Genomic DNA, 12,170 nt, shown 5'->3' on the forward strand with positions numbered 1-12,170 from the left:
CACTCTAAAATAGTTCCGCCATTGATTAAGCAATGCATATCGTGACGGGAAAAATTAAAGAAAAAATGGATATGGTACGAGTCAGTCATGGTATATCCTGGATATATCATGAACTGACGTCATAATTTCAAGCTATACGGCCGGCTCGAGTCACAGCTGTGGCTCAACATGCATTTCTGAGTGTGTAGGTCTACGCATCATGATCATGCCTAGCAAGGCAAGTGATAGCACGCTACATTGCACGTACGCAGGTCAAAGGTCGCTCTGACAAACATCATGGCTGCCTCCAGCGAGTTTATACCGAGATTCAATCTTAACACTTAGTTTGGAAGTTTTTGATGAGGAATAGAAATCAAGTATACCAGTTACTGAGAGGCACTGGGAATTATGGATTCTCTTCGGTGACTGGCATAGAGACCTGTGCCCGTTACAAAACAGTACTGTTCAAGTCACCTCAGAGAATCCATAATTTCAACCGGAGCTTCTCAGTGCATGGGATATCTGATTAACAGGAGACCTTTAGTACAGAGATATTCACCTAAAAAGCGTGAAGGTCCTGCTACACAGAATCAATAGCTTACAAATGTCAGGATAAATAATTAATATGACTGAGAAGCGACAACAGTTACCTTTAACGCTTAATCATTAAAAATCAGTTCATGGCTGTAAATAAGAGAATCTGAAGTGGAAACCAGACGAGACACATCAGGTTTGGAAACATTTTCACATCTCATCGTCTTTAATGCTGTTTTCAATACTGACTATTTATTAAAAAAAAAGTGGCCATGTCACCAACTTGACTGACAAGTGTATGAAGGTCTGGGAAACCTGTGTCCTTTCTGTATTAATGTCTCTACTCGGAGTTGCCCTCAGCGACATACTTCGCATAAATTGCAAAAGAGGATCTCCTCCAGAAGCTGGGCCGGTTTCGAAAACTACGCTTTTGTTTATACGCTGACTGACTCGGCTCCAGTGTTTTTTTTTCTCGTACTGCCAGCTGTTAGCCCTGGTATAGATCCTGCCTCACCTCCAGCATCCTCATGAGGATATCTCTGCCGTTGCCGTTCTCCTGTTCACTTTTGGAGCGGATGCAGTCCACCAGGTTGAGCAGCAGTTTGCAGGACATGGTCTGAATGCTGCTGGGCAGGGACTCATCATCAATGTTCTTAGCGAACAGTTGCACAGCCAGCGAGAGGTCCGTTAGAGGTAAGTTCTGCCTGACGTGGTGTACCAGGTCTGCAAGCGTGCTGTAGGCCAGGGGTCTAAAAAAGAAAAGAACGTGAACTACACATTTATGTCTTTATATTATTACTCTCGCCTATAGCCTAGGTCACAACCAGACATACGATTTTTTTGGCCGTGCGATTTTTGGCGTTTCCCAAATCGCTGCGTTTTTTTTTCGTGGAGAAAGACGCACGTTGGCCGCAAGTTTGTCTTGCAACCTGAAAAAACATAAGCGCTCGTAGAGTTTGTTTGACATGACAAAGAACCTCTGCGGCCGGTCTACGGCTCGAAAATCAGCACGTCACACGCACGCCCTCCGTGCGTTTCTTGCACGTAGACCAGCCGTAGGAGCGCGTACAGCCGGTTGTGACCGAGGCTTAAGTAGTGAGAATAAGATCAAGGCACAGATGTCTTTTTTTTTTTGGTTAATTTGTTTGACAGTGATCTTTTGAGAAATGCTTGAGAGACTGGTTCAAGTGCATATCACGGGTAAATTCAGGAGCGAGATCAATATAATTCTCCTATTTTATATTAAACTTTGGCCAAATATCTGTCACATTTTGTGCAATTTTTTTACCTTGCGCAATACCAGAAAAATTCAGTTGAAATCAAGCCATTTGAGGCGAATTGGTCCGCCACTGAAAAAACTTAGCATTTGGATTTCCCGGCAAACATTGATTTTCGTGACGTCATCTGCGGGACGCCTCCCTCTGAATCCTACGTCAGCGCTGGTTTGTTTATGAGAAAACGACCTGGTGGTTTTCTGCAAATTTCTTCAACGTTATTGTGTAATTATTAAAATGGTTAACAGATGTATCGTCGGAGGGTGTAGCAACACCAATCTTGATGGGATTAGTACTCATCGTTTCCCAAAAGACCGGACAATGAGAGAGAAATGGGAGCGCTTGGTCTACACAGGCTGTGCACTGAAACCGTGCAAAGCTCGCGCAGCCTGCTGGCGCTTCCGCAGGTGACGTCATGAATCTGGCTCCAGACTCCCTTGGGATTTTTCCAGACGCGTTTTGTTATTTTATTTTATTTTTTGCTGTAGACAGATGGCCTTGTGCAAAATTACCCTTCTGGATGAGTGTGTAAAGGGACATACTTTCATATAAATAAATAAATAAAATAAATAAACCACAAAATTGGTCCAGAAATTTTAATGTTTCAAAAATAAATAAATAAGTAAACCAGAACAAACAACTCTAATCATCCTGACAGACCCAAATACGAGCCAGATTTTCCTGCTGAAGGATGAAGGCTGTGCCGTCCCGGAGTGAAAGCTATGCTGGCATGCGTGTGACGCTTTGTGTCTGAGTGATGGACAGTGGCCCCACCCTCTATCCCACAGAGATGCTGGCAGGCTGGCACTCACAGAAAGCTACTTGGACTTCTTTAGTCCACTGGGCTCTCACATCATCAACACTGCATCATTAAGTAGTCATTTTCATGTTGCATTTCCTCTCTGCACAGATTTGTCAGTAAAGTGGCGGAGACTGCAGCGTGACGAGCATTATGAAGATGCCACAGGACCATGGCCAGCCCTACTAAATTTCAGCACACTCCAGGAGCTGTTAAAAAAAAGTGCCAAAACCTGCCAGGATCTCCAACGGGACGCAACGATACAGTCATGCTGACGGATGCCACGTTAAGTTACACTTATCCAAGGCTTGCAAGAAAAGGGTTATCAAAGGGTGCTCTTACCGCAGAGTCTCCCTCGCCGTGTAGCCCGAGCCGATGAGTATCGACTCATCGAAAAGCTTGTCCATGCATGGAATGAATTCTGCAAGATAAATAGTCTATCAGACAGCAGCAGAACCTCTCAGCATTACAGAAAGGGCAAACAGGCCCTGAACCACGAGCCATCGATGCCGTGTCTTTGTAGTCAGAGCTTCTCGTCGACTCATTTATTCTTGACAGGACTAATGATTTCGACGAGTGGATCACATTGCCTTCTCGTCTGCTACTGATTGAGAACTGAAGCTCACAGAAAACACTGTAAGAGGCTAGCACAACGCAGCTCCATCAATTTTGTACTTCGTCCAAAACTTGACAGAATATTAGACATAAATCAATATGCAAAGATCATTAGTATGATAAAAGGATTGACATTTCAAAACACTTGCATTGTGATGAATATTTTCCCCAGGTCACATCTAACCACGGTTTCAGATCTTCAGCGTACGCCGTTTGGGGAGCGTCAATAAAAACGGTGCTGAAAGTCTGAGCGCAACGTAGGAGCGCGTCACGGTGCAACACGGCGTATGGAGAGGGGAACTTACGGCTGCGCAGATCTGTGGTAAGGATGTGCTTAGCAGCGATCAGCAGCTCTTTGCGCAAGTGAGCGGTCTCAGGAGGACAGTTAGACAGCAGCTGCAGCATCCCTTTCACCATCTGCTGAGAATACTTCCCAACCAGATCCTAACCAAGTACACACACACATTCAGTGAATCACACAAAGAGATGTCTGCAGATGAATCAAGTCAAATGTTCGAATAAGCAAAAAGTACCTGATAGATGCGGATGATGTAGGCCAAAAAGGACAGGGTCTTGATTTGAGCAGCAATGAAATCCGCATACAGTTCTTTATTATATAGTTTATGCTGCCTGTAATAACCAGAGATCAGACGCAAGTCAGAATTCAAGAAACCTGATGTTCCTGTATGTACCATATGTTATCGACCTGGACCTGCCTCCGTTTGTTCCCCCAGTAAAGTCTTTCGTCCATTCCTCACTTAACCCCTTCAATGCCCTTGGACGAGTCACGTACGTCATGAAATCTAACGCTGTGCCTTATGACGTACACTACTCATCTTAAAGGGATAGTTCGGGATTTTTGACACGAATCTGTATGGCATCCCCATCAATAGTGTCGTGCAAACACACTGACTTACCCCTGACAGCATCCTGCGAGTCCAGTTCTTGTCCAGTTTTGGTCCAGACGAAAGTAGTCCGGCAAGTTTGTTGGGGTCACGAAAGTAAAACGTTTTTCGTCTCAAAACAGTACGTGTTCAAAAGAGTGATATATTTGCATCACAAAACCGTTGCCAAATAAAAAGTCAGACCTCGAAATCGCTTGGCACCATTTTCTCTCCCTTATCATCACTGCACGCTGCCGCCAGGTGACAGCCATGGCTGTTTCATTCATTGTTTACTAGTGATGGGAATTTCGGCTCTTTTTACTATAAGGAGCCGGCTCTTTCGGAAGATTTTTTTATAATTATTTCTCATGACTTGTACAGTCACATCGAGTACACATATCAATGCAAATTAACACGAAGGGATTTACTAGACCAATTTATATCTGGAACTATTTTCAGCCACAGCACAGACAAAGCACCGCTGCAGGCGCAAACACACCGCGCAGCGCCTGAAAACGGGTGCGCAGCGCCTGAAAACGGGTTTTCAGGCGCTGCGCGGTGTGTTTGCGCCTGCAGCGGTGCTTTGCCTGTGCTGTGGCTGAAAATAGTTCCAGATATAAATTGGTCCAGTAAATCCCTTCGTGTTAATTTGCATTGATATGTGTACTCGATGTGAATGTACAAGTCACGAGAAATAATTATAAAAAATCTTCTGAAAGAGCCGGCTCCTTATAGTAAGACGAGACAAAAGAGCCGAAATTCCCATCACTAGTAAGCAATGAATGAAACAGCCATGGCTGTCACCTGGCGGCAGCGTGCAGTGATGATAAGGGAGAGAAAATGGTGCCAAGCGATTTCGAGGTCTGACTTTTTATTTGGCAACGGTTTTGTGATGCAAATATATCACTCTTTTGAACACGTACTGTTTTGAGACGAAAAACGTTTTACTTTCGTGACCCCAACAAACTTGCCGGACTACTTTCGTCTGGACCAAAACTGGACAAGAACTGGACTCACAGGATGCTGCCAGGGGTAAGTCAGTGTGTTTGCACAACACTATTGGGGATGCCATACAGATTCATGTCAAAAATCCCGAACTATCCCTTTAAACGCCTCCATTTACTGTATGTACCTTACATTGTACATTACTTTTACTTCACAGTGGCACATACAGTGGGGCAAAAAAGTATTTAGTCAGTCACCAATTGTGCAAGTTCTCCCACTTAAAAAGATGAGAGGCGCCTGTAATTTTCACCATAGGTACACTTCAACTATGAGAGACAAAATGAGGAAAAAAAAATCCAGGAAATCACATTGTCTGATTTTTAAAGAATTTATTTGCAAATTATGGTGGAAAATAAGTATTTGGTCAATAACAAACGTTCATCTCAATACTTTGTTATATACCCTTTGTTGGCAATGACAGAGGTCAAACGTTTTCTGTAAGTCTTCACAAGGTTTGCACACACTGTTGCTGGTATTTTGGCCCATTCCTCCATGCAGATCTCCTCTAGAGCAGTGATGTTTTGGGGCTGTCGCTGGGCAACACGGACTTTCAACTCCCTCCAAAGATTTTCTATGGGGTTGAGATCTGGAGACCGGCTAGGCCACTCCAGGACCTTGAAATGCTTCTTACGAAGCCACTCCTCCTTTGCCCGGGCGGTGTGTTTGGGATCATTGTCATGCTGAAAGACCCAGCCACGTTTCATCTTCAATGCCCTTGCTGATGGAAGGAGGTTTTCACTCAAAATCTCACGATACATGGCCCCATTCATTCTTTCCTTTACACGGATCAGTCGTCCTGGTCCCTTTGCAGAAAAACAGCCCCAAAGCATGATGTTTCCACCCCCGTGCTTCACAGTAGGTATGGTGTTCTTTGGATGCAACTTAGCATTCTTTCTCCTCCAAACACGACAAGTTGAGTTTTTACCAAAAAGTTCTATTTTGGTTTCATCTGACCATATGACGTTCTCCCAATCCTCTTCTGGATCATCCAAATGCTCTCTAGCAAACTTCAGACGGGCCTGGACATGTACTGGCTTAAGCAGGGGGACACGTCTGGCACTGCAAGATTTGAGTCCCTGGCGGCGTAGTGTGTTACTGATGGTAGCCTTTGTTACTTTGGTCCCAGCTCTCTGCAGGTCATTCACTAGGTCCCCCCCGTGTGGTTCTGGGATTTTTGCTCACCGTTCTTGTGATCATTTTGACCCCACGGGGTGAGATCTTGTGTGGAGCCCCAGATCGAGGGAGATTATCAGTGGTCTTGTATGTCTTCCATTTTCTAATAATTGCTCCCACAGTTGATTTCTTCACACCAAGCTGCTTACCTATTGCAGATTCAGTCTTCCCAGCCTGGTGCAGGTCTACAATTTTGTTTCTGGTGTCCTTTGACAGCTCTTTGGTCTTGGCCATAGTGGAGTTTGGAGTGTGACTGTTTGAGGTTGTGGACAGGTGTCTTTTATACTGATAACGAGTTCAAACAGGTTCCATTAATACAGGTAACGAGTGGAGCACAGAGGAGCCTCTTAAAGAAGAAGTTACAGGTCTGTGAGAGCCAGAAATCTTGCTTGTTTGTAGGTGACCAAATACTTATTTTAGCGAGGGATTTACCAATTACAGTGGTGCTTGAAAGTTTGTGAACCCTTTAGAATTTTCTACATTTCCGCATAAATATGACTCAAAACATTGTCAGATTTTCACACAAGTCCTAAAGGTAGATCAAGAGAACCCAGTTAAACAAATGCAACAAAAATATTATACTTGGTCATTTATTTATTGAGGAAAATGATCCAATATTACATATCTGTGAGTGGCAAAAGTATGTGAACCTCTAGGATTAGCAGTTGATTTGAAGGTGAAATTAGAGTCAGGTGTTTTCAATCAATGGGATGACAATCAGGTGTGAGTGGGCACCCTGTTTTATTTAAAGAACAGGGATCTATCAAAGTCTGATCTTCACAACACGTTTGTGGAAGTGTATCATGGCACGAACAAAGGAGATTTCTGAGGACCTCAGAAAAAGTGTTGTTGATGCTCATCAGGCTGGAAAAGGTTACAAAACCATCTCTAAAGAGTTTGGACTCCACCAATCCACAGTCAGACAGATTGTGTACAAATAGAGGAAATTCAAGACCATTGTTTACCTCCCCAGGAGTGGTCAACCAACAAAGATCACTCCAAGAGCAAGGCGTGTAATAGTCGGTGAAGTCACAAAGGACTCCAGGGTAACTTCTAAACCACTGAAGGCCTCTCTCACATCGGCTAATGTTAATGTTCATGAGTCCACCATCAGGAGAACACTGAACAACAATGGTGTGCATCGCAGGGTTGCAAAGGGAAAGCCGCTGCTCTCCAAAAAGAACATTGCTGCTCATCTGCAGTTTGCTAAAGCTCACATGGAAAAGCCAGAAGGCTGTTGAAAAAATATTTTGTGGACATAGGAGACTAAAATAGAACTTTTTGGTTTAAATGAGAAGCGTTATGTTTGGAGAAAGGAAAACACTGCATTCCTGCATAAGAACCTTATCCCATCTGTGAAACATGCTGGTGGTAGTATCATGGTTTGGGCCTTTTTTGCTGAATCTGGGCCAGGACGGCTTGCCATCATTGATGGAACAATGAATTCTGAATTATACCAGCAAATTCTAAAGGAAAATGTCAGGACATCTGTCCATGAACTGAATCTCAAGAGAAGGTGGGTCATATAGCAAGACAATGACCCTAAGCACACAAGTCGTTCTACCAAAGAATGGTTAAAGAAGAATAAAGTTAATGTTTTGGAATGGCCAAGTCAAAGTCCTGACCTTAATCCAATCGAAATGTTGTGGAAGGACCTGAAGCGAGCAGTTCATGTGAGGAAACCCACCCACATCCCAGAGTTGAAGCTGTTCTGTACGGAGGAATGGGCTAAAATTCCTCCAAGCCGGTGTGCAGGACTGATCAACAGTTACCGCAAATGTTTAGCTGCAGTTATTGCTGCACAAGGGGGTCACACCAGATACTGAAAGCAAAGGTTCACATACTTTTGCCACTCACAGATATGTAATATTTGGATCATTTTCCTCAATAAATAAATGACCAAGTATAATATTTTTGTCTCATTTGTTTAACTGGGTTCTCTTTATCTACTTTTAGGACTTGTGTGAAAATCTGATGATGTTTTGGGTCATATTTATGCAGAAATATAGAAAATTCTAAAGGGTTCACAAACTTTCAAGCACCACTGTAATTCATTAAAAATCCTACAATGTGATTTCCTGGATTCTTTCCCCCCCATTCTGTCTCTCATAGTTGAAGTGTACCTATGATGAAAATTACAGGCCTCTCATCTTTTTAAGTGGGAGAACTTGCACAATTGGCAGCTGACTAAATACTTTTTTGCCCCACTGTATGAATTACGGTCAATGCCTAAAACATTCTTCCGTCATAAGGCACAGCGGTAAAAGATTTCATGACGTACGTGACTCGTCCAAGGGCATCGAAGGGGTTAAGTACACTGGTACCATTGCCTGGAATGAGTTACCTAGTCACATTCAGTCTATCGAGTCGAAAGGTGTTTTCAAAAATAGGATTAAAAGTATTTATTTGATCAACTTTATCAACAGTCACAAAATTCTTTTATTATGTCTTAGTCTTATTTGTTTGTTTTTTTAATCTACTGTATTAATTTGTGGGGTTTTTTTGTTGGTCTATTTTGTGTGTACATTAATTGCACAACTTTGTTCAAATTTATCATTATTTTCATAACTTATTTTTATTAAATATAATTATGTTTGTTCATTATTATTATGTACATGTGTGTTTACTATTTACCCCTATTTTTGCTATTTGATTCTTGCCGGACCACAATGGAAATAAGCGTTATACACTGTGTTAACCGTGTATCTTAATGTACACTGTATTTTTGTATTTTGTGCATTATTTTACTAAATAAAATAGATCAGGATTGTAACGCCACATAGAGACACGAGAGATTTCTTACCAACTAAGGGTTTCCCCTAAAGCATCATAGTGTAGCGGCCCTGCTACGTTTAATTTACTGACCGATACGCTTAGTGACATGCCGCTACCCATTAAACTGCCGCCGCGACGCTTACAATTTAGGCCTATAGTATAAAGCTAGAATCAACATGTATGCGTTTTGTAGCCTTTGAGCAGGTAATTAATACAGTTCATGCAAGCCCATGGCCCTGAACTTGACCCAAGTTCACAGCTGATGTCAGGGAAGGGTATTCTGCGCCGATTGGCTGAGCGTGCCGCGTTGATGGGACGAGATATGAGCAATTAATATTCATCGGTAAATGGTGGAGCCTTCAAGCCGGGTATAAGTGAGCAAAACGTCGACGGGTTGCAGCTTAACCCCTTCGGACAGAACGTGTACAATTGTACGCATGAAGTTCCATAGCATTTTTCCTTGTGTCCGAAGGGGTTAATTATGCAGTTTCTCACAAAGAACACTGGGGAAAATAATTCGGAAACAGTGGCATACCATAGTTGTGAGACCATGACTGCCAGTTTGCTGCATGCTGCTGACTGGCTTGAGTCTGACAGTGAGAGCATTTAGTCATCCGCACGATTGCCAAAATTTAATGATCAGTATTTTGAACAACTTGAGCCATGTTGCATCACCATCAACTTTGATTTGAAAAACTGCAGTCTCCTTGGGAACAGTACACTGCTTGTGAGATGCAAGTGGGTATTATATTGATATCTTTTCTGTTTTAAGTGTGAGAATTCAGTAAACTTACAAGTAAAATATAGCCCCCACCAAAAAAAAAAAAAGTTGCACTCATTAAAAAAAAAAAATAATAATCAGCTCTAGATGTCACCAGAAGCCACAAAATGAACCCTTGCATTTCAAAATTCTGCGCTAGCTTCCATGCCGCCGTGCTCTTTGCATCTCGCTGCACTCAGGATGCCACGACACTCCAGTTTTCTCGGGGAAACCTTGCAACTTAATTATAACGTAGCTCTATCTATATGAACTTGATTTATGGAATATTTTAAAATAATTAAAACTCAAAACTCCATACACCCTTATGCACTTTACAGGATCTCTTAAACCCATTTTACACCAGGCTGCAGCAGTGCCATGACCAACATACACTCCTGTTAATCAAACTGGCAGTTCACAGAAAATCTCTCAAATGTGTGTTTTGTTGTTTTTTTTTTACATTTCACAGCCATAGCTCAAAATGGAAAACTACTAAATACAATATTTCATGCTACATTTTGGAGCATCTGCCTAAAATCTAAACAGCACTTGGGTGACATTTCGGTCTGTAACCAACTGCAGCAGTGCTGCTTTAGCATTAGTGACAACCAAAATTTCATGAAAATTCTAACTATCACAGAGCACAGATGTGAAAATCTCAAATGGGGTTCAAGCCCCGGCACAGCCAAGCTGTACCATGGCTGACCCTGTGCTCGGACTCCAAACTTCCTAACAAGCTGGGACATGCGAAGAAAACAATTTCACTGTGCTGGAATGTATATGTGACAAATAAAGGTTTCTTATTTTTTTTCGGGGTCCGGTTTCCATCAAATCCTGCGCTCTGATTGGCTGGCGAGGGGGTCTGTATCCTACGGTACGGACCCCAGTTACAGACCTCTGGCGACTCGCTCGTTCACAACAACAAACATGGTAGCAATTTTTGTCCATTTTTTATTTTTGTATTTCTCAGGAGAATAGCATTAATTTTACAGCATGGATAACGACAGTGTTCACAGCGAAAGCAAGTTTTACTACCCTGAGGAAGAAGAAATAAAAGAAAACATTTCAGGAGAAAGCTAAAAACTAACTTGCTAACGCCGAGCAAAAACATGGCTGAATCCTGAACGACTCCTATTTGTATAAATAGGGGACTACATAGGCGGCAAAATGTAGTTTTTTCCTGCCATGGAAGTGCACTCGTATACCGAGGAGGAAGCAATTTGCATTACAGCCGTGAATGAGGATTCAAAATGGCGGCTTGGCTCGTTTTTCCCTTTCGGGCGCTCTCGTTTTCTGTTAGAATTTGGTAAAGAAACAAATAAAATATATATTATTTACCAGCTTAAGGTCGGTCCGTATTGTGAAATACTGTGACCTCGGCCTTGAATACTGACCTCAGCCCAGAGGGCCTCGCTCAGTACTTTCAAGACCTCGGTCACGGTATATCATGATACAGACCGACCTTAAGCTGGTAAATAACATATGATCTTCTTCTAAACTGTGTGATTATTTTCAGTAATAATGCACATTCAAACTATTTACTATAAAACCGTGCAGGAAAGCAGTGAAATGAATTATTTTTGGTGTAAAATGGACTTTATGCTCATGAAAACAAGACATGAACCTGACTATTCAGTTTATTACTTACAGACATGCACTAAATTTTTTAAATAGCAGTCCTATCATTTCTATTAACTGACACAACAGGAAGTATGAGGAGAATTTTGGACCCTTAAAAGGTAGGACTGACATTCAGATTTTTCAGGTTTAGGTCATAAAAAGAATTTTCCCTAACACCCAGTTATTTTTGTTTAGTGGAGCGAAAACTACTGAATTTGAAATCACAGACTTCCAATTTTAGTAGTTTTTTAAAAATAGAACAATTAATGAATTTAAAGCCACATGGCCCTAAATTCTCCGCTATTTTTTCTTGCTTCACTGTGACCCAATTCAAGATACTACGTCATGCATCACGTGGTGGGCTTTCCCTGTTTGCGCAAGGCATTGTGGGATACAAATTTGAAATAGGAAACAAAAATGGTGGACGTGAGTATGCGAATGAAACGTGAAAGACCGACTACAGTAACGGAAAGCGAGAAGAAAAAAGACGTTATGTTATATACGAAGGAAAGGAAACGCAGGACCAAACTAATAAATAAATATTGGCGCTCAGCGAGCACCTCGGTGTGATCAGCTGTTCGTTTAGTGACAGAATGATGGAACTGTCAGCGCACGCTCAAAGGTAAACCTGTAGATGACAGTAATGCAACACTGTGAATGCCAGCTGCCGTAAAACCCAAAAGAAGAATCAAGTAAACCTGCACACACTGATTTCCTCTGTCTCCCTGACTGTGCGAAGCGAGCGATTTCAT

The 12,170-nt window shown here is 42.2% G+C and overlaps 1 protein-coding gene across 4 annotated transcripts in view; it reads right to left on the reverse strand.

Moving 5' to 3' along the window:
• Window positions 1-12,170, reverse strand: part of trrap (transformation/transcription domain-associated protein) — a 198,789-nt gene that overhangs the window by 164,840 nt on the left and 21,779 nt on the right. For all 4 annotated transcript variants that reach the window (XM_060939722.1, XM_060939721.1, XM_060939723.1 and 1 more), the window contains exons 11-14: window positions 3,735-3,831; window positions 3,507-3,645; window positions 2,929-3,007; window positions 1,028-1,262 (exon numbers count right to left, since the gene is read on the reverse strand). In XM_060939722.1, the coding sequence (XP_060795705.1) occupies window positions 1,028-1,262; window positions 2,929-3,007; window positions 3,507-3,645; window positions 3,735-3,831 (550 nt within the window). The remainder of the gene's footprint in view (window positions 1-1,027; window positions 1,263-2,928; window positions 3,008-3,506; window positions 3,646-3,734; window positions 3,832-12,170) is intronic.

This window comes from Neoarius graeffei, chromosome 14, assembly GCF_027579695.1.
Source record: "Neoarius graeffei isolate fNeoGra1 chromosome 14, fNeoGra1.pri, whole genome shotgun sequence".
NCBI lineage: Eukaryota > Metazoa > Chordata > Actinopteri > Siluriformes > Ariidae > Neoarius > Neoarius graeffei.